Source organism: Chiloscyllium plagiosum, unplaced genomic scaffold, assembly GCF_037043375.1.
Source record: "Chiloscyllium plagiosum isolate Xiang-an unplaced genomic scaffold, Cpla_swu_hap1 HiC_scaffold_11, whole genome shotgun sequence".
Taxonomy (NCBI): Eukaryota; Metazoa; Chordata; class Chondrichthyes; order Orectolobiformes; family Hemiscylliidae; genus Chiloscyllium; species Chiloscyllium plagiosum.
Window position 1 is genome coordinate 83,691,929 of NW_028270149.1, and position 18,299 is coordinate 83,710,227.

Genomic DNA, 18,299 nt, shown 5'->3' on the forward strand with positions numbered 1-18,299 from the left:
TTCATTTCTCCCATCAACCAAATAAATCATATCCACTACCTGTATCCCCCTATCACTACTTCGCCATCCTTACCCTCTCCCCACCTATAACACCCCCCCCCCGCCTACCATTTATCCGCAGTATCCACTACTCCCATCTCGATTCCTGAAGAAGGATTATACCTGAAACATTGACTTCTTCACCTCCTGATGTTGCCTGGCTTGCTGTGTTCCTCCAGCCTCCTGCTTGTCTACTTTCGACCGAATAAGGACAGCAGTTTCCTTTCCTCAAGGACATGAGTGAACTAGATGGGTTATTTTTCCCAACAATTTGCAATGGTTTCTAGGTCACCATTAGACTCTTCATTCCAGATTTCTTATTGAACCCACATTTCGCCATCTATCCTGGCAGTATTCGAAACCATTACCTGGTGCATTATCTGGGTCCCGATCTCGGAAAGCCATTGCCCCCACCCCAACTCAGACCCTGAAACCAATCTGCATCACAAAGGCTGTGCATTCATTAACTGCTGGCCCACCAGACTTCAGATGGATCATTCTCTGGCCCAGCTAAGGACCAATTCAGCTCCCTGTTCAAATCTCTGGGTTACACACTCCCCATACAATCCAGCAGTACATTCCACAGATCATCCTCTTGCCTGAAGGGCACTGGTCAATCACATTGGTGGCTTGCACCATTTTTGCTATTGAATTCCATTGGTCAACTGGACACGATGGATTTGGACACATGACCCCAATGTCACCACCAACCAGAGCAATATGTCAACTCAGCACCCAATGTGCCAGGACATCAGTCCCACCACCTTGCTGCCCCATTCTGTTGTGCTGCATGAACCACAGGTCAGTCAGCAATATTTTTTGTTTCTGATGGGGATAACAGAGCAGACTCTGCTCATGTTTACAGTTATGCAACGGGTAAATATTTAATTAGGGTCTCAGAGTGCGGTGGTAGTGACCCCTACTGTGGGCAAGAAAGTCTCGCTTCGACTCCCAGTTTTTGTAGAGATATGTTATAATATGTCTGAACAGATGGATTAAAAATGTCTTTATAATCAGAGATTGAGGGGTTCGCTTTGAGGAGCCGTTTGTTCTTTAACCGGTTCAGTGTTGGCTGGTGTTTGATCTTCTTTGTTTGTTGGTGAAACTGCTGACGTGTTCCTGAGCTGAGTGATGTACAGATTCTTATCAGGAACTGAATTCCCGGAAAGTGAAACTTCATGGAGCTAAAGGTCTACTTTTAAACAGAGCAAAGCCATTTCGTCAAATAGGAATTGTTTGAACCCAACCATCTCCAACTATCCAGCCCAGTGACTGCATCTGAAATTCAAGCAGATCCCAGGTCCCAACTTCTTGTCTGGTGTAAAGTTGAGTTTTGTTTCGATTCTCATTTTTGTGTAAATTGTAAAAGCAAAATCTCCCCAGTAACAAGTGACATTGCTTGGCCTTTGATTTTCATTGGTCAGATTTGCTGCGCCTTGACCATTAAAGTTTGTATTTAAATCTCGAGCTTCCTTGTTCACTGACAAAGTGAGTGCGACACCGAGATCACAGATACCATCGGTGTGCATTCAGTGTGAACTACACGGAGAAATTCGCCCCCTCCACGGAAACAGGGCAGGTAAGGACCAGGAAATGAAAACAAAACAGTGCAGGTGTCACATTCAGAGAGAATTGCATTTAAATTTAAACAGGATTACAGCACAACTTGGGAGAGTCTGGCTCTGTCGATCTGCTTCACCCCTCCAACTCTGAAGTTTTACATAAAGAATTCTGCAGGAGGCCAAGTCTAAGTGAAACTGTTCCAGGAGCAAACTGCAGGGAATGTCTCGTCGTGCTTTTGAGAAGGGAGTGAGTTGTATTCAAGTGACAGGACTGTACTCAGCAGAAAGTTAACATTGAGAAACTGATTCGGAGTCTTTGGCAATATGGACAAACCATCTTGTTTCTCCTTATCCGCAGGGTTTAAAACAAACGCATGAAATTAATCTGAACTTTTAATATTGGGCGCGAATGCTGAGTGTGCATGTCTCGTTAGCTTAAAATTACTTTGTGGTTTAAATGTCATCATGTATGATTTTAAAAATAATCATGATGTGACTAGAGAGTGTATAGGGCCCCTCAAAGATCAGCAAGGCGGCCTTTGTGTGGAGCCGCAGAAAATGGGGGAGATACTAAATGAATATTTTGCATTAGTATTTATTGTGGAAAAGGATATGGAAGATATAGACTGTAGGGAAATAGATGGTGACATCTTGCAAAATGTCCAGGTTACAGAGGAGGAAGTGCTGAAATGGGTAAAGGTGGATAAATCCCCAGGACCTGATCAGGTGTACCTGAGAACTCTGTGGGAAGCCAGAGAAGTGATTGCTGGGCCTCTTGCTGAGATATTTGTATCATCGATAGTCACAGGGGAGGTGCCGGAAGACTGGAGGTTGGCAAATGTGGTGCCACTGTTTAAGAAGGACGGTAAAGACAAGCCAGGGAACTATAGACTGGTGAGCCTGACCTCGGTGGTGGGCAAGTTGTTGGAGGGAATCCTGAGGGTCAGGATGTATGTGTATTTGGAAAGGCAAGGAATGATTAGGGACAGTCAGCATGACTTTGTGTGTGAGAAATCATGTCTCACAAACGTGATTGAGTTTTTTGAAGATGTAACAAAGGATTGATGAGGGCAGAGCAGTAGATGTGATCTATATGGACTTCAGTAAGGCGTTTGACAAGGTTCCCCATGGGAGACTGATTAGCAAGGTCAGATCTCATGATTAGCAAGGTCAGATCTCATGCAATACAGGGAGAACTAGCCATTTGCATACAGAACTGGCTCAAAGGTAGAAGACAGAGGGTGGTGGTAGAGGGTTGTTTTTCAGACTGGAGGCCTGTGACCAGTGGAGTGCCACAAGGATCGGTGCTGGGCTGTCTACTTTTTGTCATTTACATAAATGATTTGGATGTGAGCATAAGAGGTACAGTTAGTAAGTTTGCAGATGACACCAAAATTGGAGGTGTAGTGGACAGTGAAGAGGGTTACCTCAGATTAAAACAGGATTTTGACCAGATGCGCCAATAGGCTGAGAAGTGGCAGATGGAGTTTAATTCAGATAAATCTGAGGTGCTGCATTTTGGAAAGCAAATCTTAGCAGGACTTATACACCTAACGGTAAGGTCCTAGGGAGTGTTGCTGAACAAAGAGACCTTGGAGTTCAGGTTCATAGCTGCTTTGAAAGTGAAGTTGCAGGTTGATAGGATAGTGAAGAAGGCGTTTGGTATGTTTTCCTTTATTGGTCAGAGTATTGAGTACAGGAGTTGGGAGGTCATGCACCAGCTGTACAGGACATTGCTGAGGCCACTGTTGGAATATTGCATGCAATTCTGCTCTCATTCCTGTCAGAAAGATGTTGTGAAATGTGAAAGGGTTCAGAAAAGGATGTTGCCAGGGTTAGAGGATTTGAGCTACAGGGAGAGGCTAAATAGGGTGGGGTTGCTTTGCCTGGAATGTTGGGGGCTGAGGTGTGACCTAATAGAGATTTACAAAATTGAGGAGTATGGATAGGGTAAATAGGCAAAGTCTTTTCCCTTTGGTCAGAGAGTCCAGATCTAGAGGGCATAGGTTTAGGGTGAGAGGGGAAAGATACAAGAGAGACCTAAGGGGCAACTTTTTTACACAGAGGGTGGTGCATGTATGGAATGAGCTGCCAGAGGAAGTGGTGGAGGCTGGTACAATTGCAACATTTAAAAGGCATTTGGATGGGTATATGAATAGGAAGGGTTTGGAGGGCTATGGGCCGGGTGCTGGCAGGTGGGACTAGATTGGGTTGAGATATCTGGTTGGCATGGACGGGTTGGACCGAAGGGTCTGTTTCCATGCTGTACATCTCTATGACTGTACACAGCCTAGTTGTCCTTGAGAATGTGGTGGTGAGCAGCCTCCTTGAACCATGTTCAAACATGCTCAAAGAGATAAATCCCAGAGGGGAGGTGAGAGTGCAAGTCCTTGACATCAAGGCTGCATTTGGCTAAAACTTCCAAGCCCCTGACCATGACCAATGAGAGGGATAGGGACAGCAGATACATGGGAACACCACCCCTACAAATTTCCCTCCAAGTAATACTCTATCCTGACTTGGAAATATATTACTATTCCTTCACATTCCCTGGAATTCTCTCCCTGAAGGCATTGTGGGTCTATTGACAGAACCTGGACTGCAGCAGTTCAAAAAAGCAACTCACTACCACCTTCACAAGGGTAGCAAGAGACTGGAAATAAATGCTGGCCAGCCACTGACACCATATCCCCATGATTCAATGAAAAAATCCTTTGAGTTGGCTGCAGCCTTCAACACAGCTAATCCTGCTGATTCTTCATTACACAATGAATTCTCACTCCTTACCAGAGGTAAGGAGTGGTAGAATTACTTGGTAGAATTATAGCAAAGGAGGCAAAACGTTGTGATGGCGATCAGGAGTCACTTGAAAATCATGGTCCTGTCAATGGATGAGCCTTTGACTGTGAAAAAGCTCCTGTACAGCAGTAGAAATTCCAGAACAGGAGCCCAAGAAAGAAATGAAATAAGACATGTCGATTAGTGTGTGCCGGATTTTGCTGGTGTGAGGTATTTCTCAATATGTCCCATTAGTTACACTTGCTGATATATTGAACACTTGCTTTTGAACAATTTTCATCCAGTGTTGCTGAAATTAATTGTTAATACCAGCTGCAACCCAACCTTAGTGAATAACAGCACTGAGTAATCCTTAACCTGTCAGATTTAAAGATGGTAAATACATGAAGATGAATGAAGACTTGTGGTAAACTAATTAAGACCAAATCAGTTCCAGAAAGAAGAAAGTAGTAGATCAAGTTAATTGGAGCTATGTACAGTTATAGAATAACATCCACTGCTATCAGTTTCAGACCTGAGGAAAGACCAACCTACTCTGCAGCAGCTCTATACACTTTTTGTAATATAGGGTCATAGATGTGTACATCACAGACCAACCTATCCATGCCAACCAGATATCCTAAATTAATCAAGTCCTATTTGCCAACATTTGGCCCATAACCCTCTAAACCCTTCCTATTCATGTACCCATCCAGATGCCATTTAAATGCTGTAATTGTACCAGTATCCACCACTTCCTCTGGCAGCTCATTCCATACACGCACCACCCTTCTGTGGGAAAAGACCACCCCATAGGTCCCTTTTAAATCTTTCCACTCTGACCTTAAACTTCTGCCCTCTAGTTTTGGACACTCCTGCTTTGAGGAAAATACCCTATTCATGCCCCTCATGACTTTATAAACCTCTATTTGGTCATCCTTCAGCCTCTGACACTCCAGAGAAAGTAGCCACTGGCTATTCAGTATCTGACAAATGGAGATCAAATCGACTGTTTTCTGACCAAACTTCGATAAGTTTAAGTTCTATAAGTCCTATAACTTCTATAGTTCTATAAGTTTCTTTATTTTTTTCATCTATACCCCAGTGTTCCAAAAGCAGATTATCTGGGCATTGTCATGTTGGTCGTGGGAGTTTTCTGAGTAAATTTGCTTTCGAACAGGGATTCCATTTCAATATCTTTGGTTGAGAAGCACTTTCAGTTATCTGATGGTAAAAATAAACTCAAATCTTCTCTTACAAATGTATTCTAAAACATCTCTTGAAAATGCAAATGCACTACATCCACTGATTTCCGTTTAACCTCTCTATTTACAGTCAACATTAGTAAGTTTGCAATGATACCAAAATTGAAGGTGTAGTGGACAGAAAGAAGGTTATCTCAGTCCATTGACCCATCTGATCAAGAGCCCAATGGGCTGAGCAGTGGCAGAGGGGGTTTAATTTAGATAAACAATGAGATGCTGCTTTTTTTTTTGAAAGGCATATCAGGGCTGGGCTTATTCACTTAATGATAAGATCCTGTGGTGTATTGATGAACAGACTTTGGAGTGCATGTTCATAGTTCCTTTAAATGGAGTTATAGGTAGAATAGTGAAGAAGGCATTTGGTAAGCTTGCCTTTATTGGTCAGTGAATTGAGGATAGGGGTTGGGAGGTCATGTTGCAGGACATTGGTGAGGCCTCTCTTGGAATACTGTGTTCATTTCTAGTCTCCCTGCTATAGGAAGGATGTTGTGTAAGTTGAAAATGTTCAGAAAAGACTTAAAAAGATGTTGCCAGGGTTGGACGGTTTGAGCTATATGGAGAGACAGAATAGACTGCAGCTATTTTCCCTAGAACATCAGAGGCTAAGGGATGACCTTATAGAGGTTTATAAAATCATGAGGAGCATGGATAGGGTGAATAGACAAGGCCTTTTACCTGGGCTGGGCAAGTCCAAAACTAGAGGGCATAGCTCTAAGGTGAGAGGGGAAAGATTTAAAAGGGACCTAAGGGGCAATATTTTCACGCAGAGGGTGGTGCATGAATTGAATAAGTTGGCAGAGGAAGTGGTGGAGGCTGGTACAATTACAATATTGAAAAGGCATCTGGTTGAGTACATGAATAGGAAAGGTTTAGAGAGTGACTTCCTGCTGCCACTGCCTCTCTAACACCTCATCCTGAGATTCATCAAATGTCACTGTACAGTGCAGCTCAGACTTAGGTAGTCTTGCTTTAGTCAACATCGTCAACACTTCTGCTTCCCACACCCCCCAAATGCTGGCAAATGGTGCTAGGTTAATTTAGAATATCTTGTCAGCAAGGAAGAATAGGACTGAAGGGTCTGTTTCCATGCTGTACAGCTCTGAATCTGTAATAACATTTCTGGGGTCTTTCCCGACTGGACATTGACTTGATCCCAAGTCAAGAAGACAGGTTTAACTAAAGAGTGAACAACTCAGTCATGTGACCCAGAAATCTGGCTGGTGTACTGGGGACAAGTTCCCAGCTCTTGCTTGAAGTAGTGCCTGGAGGTAGTGATTTGTCATCCGATATGCCAGGTGTAATTTCTGAGTTCAGGTACTAAAGGTGGAATTGAATGCATAGCCTTGTGAATCAGAGACTGTGTGAAACCTACTCAGTCAGAGCTGACCCCATTCCCAGTCCCTTGTATTCACAAGTTTGAAATTCAATCACTGATCATAGACTCTCTTCATCTGTTTAAAATTGCCATTCATTGACCTTTTAATTCTATCCCAATGTAATCCCCATCGATGATGAACATTTATTATCTAATATCAGATACAAATGTAGGACCAAGGCGAGCATTACTGGCAAGGCAGAGATAAATGCAAAGTACAAAACAATTGCCATTGCAATGGATATGTGATATGTAAATGTTAATGATTAAGTGTATAAAGTTGGCACTAACTTGTGCTCTCCTTGGTCACAGATTTTAGCTGGAAACTTTCTCTCCATAACTCTTTGCTGTAGTCTCATAATTTAGATAATCTGAGTGGGTAGGGGATCCCAGCTGACAGAACATAACCAGAACATAACCCTACAGCCCACCAGGTCTGCACCATGATGCCATTCTGAACTAATCCTATCTGCCTGCTCATGGCCCATATCCTTCTCTTCCCTGTCTGTTTGTGTCTGCCCACACGACTGTTCACCATTGTTATTGTTTCTGAATCTACTACCTTCCCAAATTGCGTTGCTACAACATTGTCCATTTTTAGATGCATTAACTCACTCTCTCTACTTCCCTCTAACAGGAGAAAACCGAACACAACCAAAGACAAAGAAGTGACATCGCGGGGGGAGCTACAGCCCTCTGGCCCCTCCACCACCGCCCCCCCCCCCCCCACCTTTCTGAGGCGGGTTCTCTGGAATCACTGGACAGTCAGACGGGGAAAGCAGTGAGAGACACAGAAGGAGGATGGAAGGAGCCAGCTCCAGGTTGGTCAAAAAACTCCTCGTATTCTGTCATAGGCTCAAAGGAACATAGAAACAGGAAAAGGCCATTCAGCCCACGGAGCCTCCTCTCCCAGTAAATTAGATCATTGTTGGTCTGCATGATCTCCATGTGATTGTTCTGCAGAACTCAGTTGACATCTGTCATGAATATGCTCCAGGATTGAGCTTCCACATCCCTCTGGGACATTAAATTGCAATGGCTTAACAACATCTAATTGAAAGAATTCCTCCTCCTCTTAAATGGAGACTATGTTCCAGGTTTTAGACACAAAAACCATCTTATATATAAATACTTGTCATGTGTTGTCTGACTTTTTTTTATTAGATACAATGCGGACAACCCTTTCTATAAAATGCAGTTTCTTCAATTGCTCCTCATATGACAATCCTACTGTCGCAAGATTAATCTACTGAAGCTCCATTGCACTCCCTCTATGAAAGTATATCCTTCCTTTAACAGGGACTAAACCTGGACACAGCATGTCAGCTGAGATCTCAACAAGAATTTATTGAAGTTGCATCTTTATACGTGGTCTCAAATCCCTGTGCAATTTCATTTTTAATACCTGTCATTGGGAAAATGTTGACTCTAAGCAATCAAACAAAGATAGCAATGCTTTCCAAAAGGGAAATCCCACCAGACACCTTTTTTATTAGAATTATTTCAGCAGGCATTCAGCCAGGTGGATAAACGGGAAGGAGCAGATGTAATATATTTGAATTTTCGAAAAGGTGTTCTATAAGGTATTGCCCATAGGTCCACTTGTTAAGAGATGGAAATGTGTTGCTGGAAAAGCGCAGCAGGTCAGGCAGCATCTAGGGAACAGGAGAATCGACGTTTCGGGCATTAGCCCTTCTTCAGGAATGAGGAAAGTTAAGACAAGAGCCCATGGCACTGGTGGTGGTATATGAGTCTGCATGGAGGATTGTCTAGTGAATCGAGAATATAGAAAGTTGGGATAATGAGTGAATTCTCATTGTTATGAGTAGAGTCCCACAGGGATCACTGCTGGGACCATGATGATATACAATATAAATTAATGACTTTGGATGAAGGAGTTTAATATACGATAGTGAAGTGTAAGGTAACACAATAGAATGGGGGCAAGCAGTGAGCAGGATAGAAAGAATCCACAGAAGAATTTGGACAGGTCACATGAGCAGACAAAACATTTGGTAAATGGACTATAATCTGGGAAATGTGCGATTATACACTTTAGAAGAAAGTACAGAAGAGCTGAATATCATGTAAATGGGGAAAGACTGCAGAATTTTGCATAACAGAAGGAATTTGCATCCTTGTACAGGAATCACAGGAAGCTAAAACACAAGGTCAGTGGGTAACAGGGAAGGGAAGTAGACTTAACTTTTACTTCAAAGGAAACGGTGTATAAAAATATGGAGATCTTGCTGAAACGATACAAAGCATGAGTCAGATCATAGCTGTAATACTGGGAAGGATTATATTCCCCTTGCCTAGAGGGAAGAGGTACTGACATTGAAGGCAGCTCAGGGAAGGTTCACCAAGTCGATTATGGGAATGGGGTGATTTTTTTTTGAGGTTGAACAGGCTGTGCCTGTAATTGGAGTTTAGGAGAATGTAGGGAGACGTTACTGAAACATGGGATTCTGAAGGGGCTTAATAGGATGGATGTAGAGAACCTAGAACCTGAGAGCATAATGTCAAAATCAGAGCTCTTGTATGTCAAACTGAGATTGGAGGGAATTTCACTTTCTCGGAAGGTAGTATATTTGAGGAATTCTTCATGCAGAGGTCTGTTGAGGATGGACTATTAGGATGGATTGTTCAACACTGAGATCGACAGCTTTTTGAGCATTAAAGGATTTCAGATTATTTGGATACGATAGGAAAGGAGTTGAAAATTATTAGATCAGCCGTGATGTCATTGCATAGTAGAGCAGACTCAATGGGCTGAATGGCCTAATCTGCTCCATATCCTCTGCTGTTATTGTCCATCATACTTTAACCCATTCACTGAGCCTGTCCAAGACCTGTTGAGGCCTCCTTGTATCCTCTTCATAACTTATTTCAGTTTGGTATCTTCAGCAACTTTGGAAATCTGACAATTGGTCTCCAAATCCGTATCATTCATACATCTTGTGAACAGCAGTGGATCAAGTGGTGATCCTTACCAAATCCCACTAGTAAACAGTCTGACTTTTGACAATAATCTATTTACAGAACAACCTTGGTTATCCAAACGAGACGGGTGGGGAGTATTTTGTTTGGATAACTGTTCAGATAACTCACCTGATCGTAAATAAAAGAAGCCATCCTGAACACAAAATGTAAAATAGCATGGTTTGCAGAGTTTTTATTTCATTAAGTCAATTTAAAATGTATACAAACACTGGATATTGCTTAAATTCAATGAGGTGGAGGCCAAATCCTCAAATATTCCTGAAGCACTCTTATGTATTTACAGAGGAGAGTAGAGGATCTAACGCTGTGCTCTACTGGAGAGTTAGTTTAAATAGCCGACTCAATTATAGATTTAAACAACTAATCTTTGCATTCTGCAAAATTGCAGAATTTTAACTGTTTTGTTCGGAAGTATCTTGTGATTATAGCGATAGGGAATAACACTAGAGCAACATTCCAGGCTGCGTGGAGCATGTTGCACAAGTCTGGTTAAACTGAGAAGGATGAAACCCTCACTGTCACATGAATATCGAAATCCCAGCATTAAACGAGGTCCTGAACAGCTTCTACAATCACAAGAGCATTTCAGTTCCCGCTGAAGTCAGTATCACGATAGAAAGACAGAAGCACCTTCTCGCTCTTGTGTTTACTTTCTTTGTCATTTTGTTTCACAAGCGGCCTGGTAAATTAATGGCAATAAAGCACTTACTTTTGCAAAGAGCTGTGTAGCTAACCCTTATGTTAAAAAAAATCCAGTCGCTGGTGCTTGTGCTTCTTTGTTTTTCCAGCGTTTCCACATGTTCTTCAGTACAGATTATCCAAATTCACTTTGCATCATTGCAAACAAAAGATGCAATTGGCGCACCTGTGTCAGTAACTCCTCTTTAATGGAACTTTTTTGAGACCATGAGATCTTGTTCGGACAACCAAGGTTGTTCTGTATTCCTAATTTCTGCTTTCTCATTGTTCACCAAATCTCATCCATACTTGTATGTTTTACCTCAACCCTATACCTTCTAATTTCATTCACAAACCCACATAGAGCCTTATCAAAAGGGAGTTGAAAATCCAAATACATCACACCCACTGATTCTCCTGGATCAATGCTGAAAGTAATCACCACAAAGAAACACCAATGAGTTTGTCAACAAGACTTCCCTTCACAAGCCTATGTAGACTCTGAACAATTCTGTCATTCTTTTCCAGATACCCACTTATTACATCTTTTACAGATTTTAACAATGAGTGATGTCAAGGTAACAGCTCTGTAGTTCTCTCTCTTTCTCCCTTTCTGAATAGTGGTGTTACATTGCTCTTCTCAGTCCATAAGAATGCTTTCAAACTCTACAAAATTTTGAAAGAAAATCACCAATTCATTCAGTATCCCTCTGTGATGAAGCTAACCTGGTCCAGAAAACTATCAGCCTTCAATCAAGTTAACTTTTCCAGCATTAACTGTTTATGAATGCTTAATTCTTTCAATTGTTCAGTTCCACACTTTCTTGGTCAGTTTGTATTTCTGGGAGATTTTCTGTATCTTCTGCAAAGGCAGACACAGTACCCATTTAGTTTCTCTGCCTTGTTCTGCAATCTCCAACTGCAATAGTCCTTCTTCACTCGGTTTGAAATTATGCCCAATCATCAGGATTACAACAGGGGCGGCACGGTGGCACAGTGGTTAGCACTGCTGCCTCACAGCACCAGAGACCCGGGTTCAATTCCCGCCTCAGGCGACTGACTGTGTGGAGTTTGCACATTCTCCCCGTGTCTGCGTGGGTTTCCTCCGGGTGCTCCGGTTTCCTCCCACAGTCCAAAGATGTGTAGGTTAGGTGAATTGGCCATGCTAAATTGCCCGTAGTGTTAGGTAAGGGGTAAATGTAGGGGTATGGGTGGGTTGCGCTTCGGCGGGGCGGTGTGGACTTGTTGGGCCGAAGGGCCTGTTTCCACACTGTAAGTAATCTCATCTAATACAACCTTTTCTAAGCTAATTCCTTTGAAAAAGGAGGGAAGGCAATGGGGATCAATGGTTACAGGAAGTTGGCAGGAAAATGAGGTTGAGAAATATATCAGCCATGATCAAATGGTGGAGCATTCCTGAATGTCCAAATGGCCTAATTCTGCTCCTATATCTTATAATCTTGTGTGTGATGGTGACAGATAAACAACTCCCACCGACGTTTGCTACCCTTTGCTGTTTCATGGCTCCACCCAAATTGATTTTGTTCCTTTGGCCTAAGATTCTGTCTTACTAATGTACTGGTTTCATCTCTTATCAGAAGTTTCTGCTACCTCCGTTTTGCCTGTCCTTCATAATTGCAAAATATCCTGAGATATTCACCTTCCAAATTTAGTACACATGGAACCACAACTCCATAATAGCAATTAACTCATTTACCTCAAATTGTCCTTTCACATTATTAACCTTTTGTGAATGCTGCACAGCATGCATTCAGATGCAGTGCCTTTAATTCTGATTTTTTTTTCACTCACTTTGTTTCACTCAAATCGGAGTTTCTCAGCTTCCCATTCCCTTTCCAAACTACATTTAACCCCCAGCAGCACGAGCGAACTTCCCTGCAAAGATGCTCATCTTCTCCATGCCCTCCCTCCCTCCACAAGATTCTCAGCCACAAGCTCCATTTTCCTAATTCTGTGCTGACTCTCAGATGAGACGGAAGGAATTCTGAAGTTACTGATCAAGGGCCCCTGCTTTTCAATCTCGTTTCCAGCTCCCTGACATTTGCTGTTCCTACCCAAGTCACATGCACCACAACCTCCACCAGTTCAGCTTCTCCCAGAAGAATGTCCTGCAATCACTAATGACACTATTGGCCCTGGTATCAGGGAGTAACACTGAAATGCCAGTTCCCTTAACTAATGAATCCTCTATCATTCTCCCCTGTTGTCCAGCAGAACCACCCATAGTGCCATGAATTTGCCTCTGACTGCACCCATACAAGGAACCACTGCCCTCACCAATATCCAAACTAGAAAACCAATCAGGGTTCTCTTCCTGGTTCTCTGGGACTGTTTGACAGTCGCCCATGTCCTTCTGTCTGTAAGATCCTAGCCTGCAGTTTGACTACCTCTGTGAACATGCTATCCATCTTGATCCCAGCCCTGCAGATGCATCATAGTGACTCTAGCTGCCAATCCAAACTGCAAAGCCCAGAGCTCAGGTTTCTGTGGCTGGTTCCATTACCTGTATTTGTAGTTGGTCATGTCACTGGTAGCGTCCACAACTTCTCACATACAACAGGACACACATACCATGTCACCGAGCTGCCTTACCATTCCCAAACTAGACTGCTTCTGCGATTTCCTCCTCTAGAATACAACCAATCAGTGCAACACTTCCACACCTCCTGTACCCTATTAAACTCTCCTCTGCTTCTGTCCTTCAACACAAGAGGAGTATCTCCAACAGCAAAGCCCTGGGTTTGGACTTTAACCAACCCTCAGTTCACTTGATCCATCACGCCACTTGAGCCTCACAAACAGCAGTTTGGAACCACCCCTTTGGGAGGGCTTAGATGGAATGAAGGAAGGTGATTCACAGACTGGTGAAGAGGAACTTGGGGTGAGGAGGTAGGCACTTGGTTGCTACTGTCAAGAGAGAGAGGATATGATTATCCTTCAATGTGGTATCTATGAAGCTAAACATAATGGGTCCATTACAAAGCGGGATGATGGTCATTCATCTCATGTAAGACCTTTTATATAAATTGGGCATCGCAATCAGCTATATTTAAAACAGTGATTTCATTTTACTAGTCAATATAAAATTAAGTGTGTTAGGAGGCTTTGAACATTTCTCAAGATTATTTGAACTTCTTTCCTTTTAGAGATCAACGAGCTGAAACTTCAAACCTTTTAAAAGATGAAACAGTGGAATCTTCAAACTCTACATTCTTCACTGATGAAGAACTCGCCAAACTCAAGTCGGATTATGACATGGGTGGAGTGGAAAAAGTTAAAACAGTGGTACAGCAGAAAGTAACTCAACTGGACAATACAGAGCTCAATGTTGCAGTAACAGGACAAACAGGTGCAGGGAAATCTTCCTTCATCAATGCGATGAGAGGACTTGAGTTCGATGATGAGGGAGCAGCTGAAGTTGATACCGTAGAAACCACAATGGAGCCAACGGGATACAAACATCCCAACCTGCCGAATGTTTGTTTCTGGGATTTGCCAGGAATTGGAACCAAAAAATTCCCTGCGAATAAATACCTGAAGGAAATGAAATTTAAAAGGTATGATTTTTTCATCATCATCTCTGCTAGTCGATTCACAGAAAATGACGCACAACTTGCCAAAGAGCTCAAACAGCTAAAGAAGAATTTCTATTTTGTTCGATCTAAAATTGATAGTGATCTTTATTCAAAGAGAAAGGGAGGGAGACAATGTAATGAAGAGGAAGAACTGAAGAAGATCAGGAATGACTGTGTCAGCAAGCTGCAAGAGGCTGGAATCCCATCACCCAGAGTGTTCCTGATATCAAATTTTGACCTGAATCTGTATGATTTTAGTCTGTTAAATAAAGCTCTGGAAGATGGCCTTCCGAACATAAAGAAAGGTGTATACATCCTCGCCCTCCCAAATGTCAGCTTGGAGATGGTGGAGAAGAAAAGGAAAGAGCTAAGGAAACGAGTCTGGATGTTGGCGACACTTTCTGGGGTAATTGGGGCGGTGCCAGTTCCTGGAGTCTCCCTGGGCTGTGACATTGGGATAGTAATTGGAGGAATAGTACATTTCCGTCAATGTCTGGGTCTGAATGATTCATCTCTTCAATGTCTGGCCAAGAGGGCAGGGAAACCTGTGGAGGATCTGAAAGCAGTGGTGACAACTCCCCTGGTCGGGGGGGAGATAACCCCCGATGTCATAAACAGATTGGCCTGGGGTGCTGCTGCTGTCGCTGCTTCAGCAATCGAGCTCGCCCTTGACACCATCCCAGTGATTGGTTCCATCTTCGGAGCAGGGTCATCCTTCTTTTTTACCTACAAACTGCTGAGTGCTGCATTGGATGATCTTACAGAGAGTGCACAGAAAGTGGTGGCGGCTGCATTTGGGACCGAAAATGATCCAAACCAAACATCAGTGCAGTGATTGAATGCTTTAGCTAAGCACTGATGAAAGTCTACTCTACAATATTCCCTTGTGACTGAACTCGTTTGTGAAAATATTCCTCCCTCACATCAGGGAAATGTTCTTGCAGAACAGTATCTTTTTGAGGTGTACTACAAAGGAGAATTTCAAGAGTTGAATTAATTTCACATGTTCCCTGAACAGAGGTTACCCCTTGAGTAAATACAAATTTAAATAAACGTTCCCTGCTGCAGGATGTATCCATTCAGCCCCCCATTCCTGTGGTCAGACATATCTGTGTGTCCACAGAAGAGGAGAAACTTTTTCACCCAGAGAGTGGTGGGTGTATGGAATGCTCTGCCCCAGAAGGCTGTGGAGGCCAAGTCTCTGGATACTTTCAAGAAAGAGTTGAATAGAGCTCTTAAGGATAGTGGAATCAAGGATTATGGGGACAAGGAATGAACAGGATACTGATGAGGATGATCAGCCATGATCATAATGAATGGTGGTGCTGGCTCGAAGGGCAGAATGGCCTACTCCTGCACCTATTGTCTATTGATGGATTCAGTTCCAACATTCAGCTCCTTCTCTGTAATGGTCTCTTTTTAAAATATGACAACAGCATTATGACAGAAAGGCAACCAGTGGAGCTGTGTTTCATTTTTGATTATGCGTAATTTCCACATTGGTCCCTTTTTCCATCCTCATAGCTATAATTCAAAGACATTTTAAACCTGTGTTAAGGTCTTCCTCCCAGTATACAACAATCCCAGTATAAAGTCTTATCAAGAGGAAGCTTATTTTCCAATACTGTTAAACCCATCAGCACATTTTGTGTACAGCCCACTCACCTGGTGTTCGAACAGTTGTTGCACAAAGCAGAGAGTGTCAGAAACGATTTCAATTCTCTGCAGATCTGGATGTACATTGCTTCAGAATATGGATGAAGGCACTGGATAAAGTAAGGGTGAAGGGCCCTGACAACATGCAGCAATACGACTGAAGGCACCGGCTCCACGACCTGCCAAGGCCCTAAGCAATTTGTCCATTGGAATCTAATTGACAAATGGCAGCACATCAGACGATAAGCCACTGACTGCCCTTTCAGTCTACTCTCAATCATTAACAAAGTGATGTTGCTGTCAAACAACACTTGCTTAACAAAAACCTGCTCTTCGATGCTCAGTCTGGGTTCTGCCAGAGTTGAGAGTGTGTTGCTGGAAAAGCACAGCAGGTCAGGCAGCATCCGAGGAACAGGAAAATCAACGTTTCGGGCCGGATCTCTTCATCAGGAATGAGGGGATAGACAGATAGACAGTGTCAGCTTTCCCAATGGGCAGATTGAGATACCTCTCCATTAATGTGATGCTGCCTGACTTGCTGTGCTCTTCCAGCAACACACTCTCAACTCTGATCTCCAGCATCTGCAGCCCTCACTGTCTCCTGGGCTCTGCCAGACCCACTCAGCTACTGGCTTCATGACAGCTTTGATCAAAACACAGACTAAAGAGGTGAACTGCACAGGCGATGTGAGAGAGACTGCACTTGGCATCAAGGTCCCACCCCTCAGTACCAGTGAGACAGGACATGCAGCAACCCTGATGCAGCAAGGACAGTGGGTTACATTTGATTCCAGGTCATTGGCAGAAATGGAACACATTATGCTCGAATGGACAAAGAATGCCTGGCCATTGTCTTTGCTTGTGAACATTTTCATCAATGCCTACTTCCAGGAGACAAAATCACATTTGGGACTGACCACAAACCACTTCAAAGCAATTTTCCACAAACTGCCACTGTCTGCTCCAAAGAATGTTGCTCACAAAACAGAGGTAGCATTTGCACATGCTAGGCAGGTGACTGAAACAGATGTAAATTGCAGACATGCTGTTGACAGTAGCTTCCCAGTAAAGACAGTACAGAATACTGGAATCATAAAGCTATCCATAAACTGCAATATCTACAGAAACCCTTCCTACTCATATACCCACCCAGATGCCTTTTAAATGTTGTAATTGTACCAGCCTCCACCACTTCCTTTGGCATCTCATTCCAGACACGCTCCACTCTGTGTGAAAAAGTTACCCTGAGGGCCTTTTTAAGTCTTTCCCCTCACCTTAAACCATATTGACATAAACTGTTATCTATTGTCACTGATGGACACAATTCTTAAAAGAAACCCTTCCACCGACAACTTTGTATTTTCAAGGTTAATTTTGTGCAAACGCTGAGCCACTCACTTCCACTACCGTATTACTGACTTAGCCTCTGCCAGTTCCCCCATGGGTCCCAGCTGCTGACGTACTATAAGACAGGAGGACCAGTGATTGCAAAGATGACTATAACAAAATACGCTCAAGGTCCAAGATTCCTTTGTTCTGAATCAAGCCACCCTTTTTAAACACATTAAACAAAAGGCAAGTTTATTTTCAGTCAAGTTCATGTTCTGCATCTGTTTTTATGGCATTACCATATCATTGGAGTTCAGCTTGTGTTGACATTTGTATCTGAAATTATTCTGATTAAATGCTGTATGATCAATAAATAATTGATTATCATTTTGGGAAATGTTAACAAAGTTATTGTTCAAAGGTTTCAAATCATTTTGGAAATCTCCCTTCCTTACCACATTTTTAAGTTTTGTTTCCTTCCATAATATGATCAGAAACTTCCGAAGGCAGGAGAGCGAGTGAGAGACGAACACAGCCTCTTCCAGGGAAGGCCCACTGCATCACAATTCAATGAGACAGTGGCAAGGCCACAAGTGGACATCCCCGGGAATCAAATGCACGGGGATGGAGCCCCATTTGGAGGGAGCTGCTGACTAAACACAGGCCAATGGGTCTTATGTTGGTATGTCATAGAGGAGGCCATGGCTCCTGCTGGAGATAGACCCATTCAGAGTCCAAGGACTGCAGGGTGAACTAGGAGAAAGGGAAGTAATGGGGTGGCAGGGGAGTAGGTTTTGTGGTTGGGGCTCTGTGCAACTACAAACAAGCACCCACCTGTGAGACGCCTAATCCCTTGATCAGATACTGATTGGCTTTGGATCAAGAGAACCTTGCCCATTCCTCCCGAGATGACAAGCTGTCAGCAGGAGAACATCTATAGTGCATGCTGCATAGTAACATGCCAGCTCATCACTGGGTTAACCCCAGCAGCAGTCAGCTAAAACTCCTGAACGGCCAT

The 18,299-nt window shown here is 43.1% G+C and overlaps 1 protein-coding gene across 3 annotated transcripts; it reads left to right on the forward strand.

Moving 5' to 3' along the window:
• Window positions 1-663: 663 nt before the first annotated feature.
• Window positions 664-17,668, forward strand: LOC122557070 (interferon-inducible GTPase 5-like). 3 transcript variants are annotated; one of them, XM_087992251.1, is made up of 3 exons: window positions 664-840; window positions 7,657-7,840; window positions 13,868-17,668. In XM_087992251.1, exons 2-3 carry the CDS (start codon window positions 7,821-7,823, stop codon window positions 15,129-15,131), a joined length of 1,284 nt encoding a protein of 427 aa, XP_087848377.1. In that variant the 5' UTR covers window positions 664-840; window positions 7,657-7,820; the 3' UTR covers window positions 15,132-17,668. The 3 variants fall into 3 exon arrangements, with proteins under 3 accessions (XP_087848377.1, XP_087848376.1, XP_087848379.1); XM_087992250.1 differs by lacking the exon at window positions 664-840 and adding an exon at window positions 1,041-1,618; XM_087992253.1 differs by lacking the exon at window positions 664-840 and adding an exon at window positions 1,041-1,364.
• Window positions 17,669-18,299: the final 631 nt, after the last annotated feature.

What these genes read in the sequence shown, in the direction of transcription:
- LOC122557070 (XM_087992251.1), top strand. Translation starts at nt 7,821, where the DNA reads ATGGAAGGAGCCAGCTCCAG. An exon ending in ATGGAAGGAGCCAGCTCCAG is followed by an intron (nt 7,841 to 13,867) that starts GTTGGTCAAAAA and finishes CTTTCCTTTTAG; the next exon opens with AGATCAACGAGCTGAAACTT.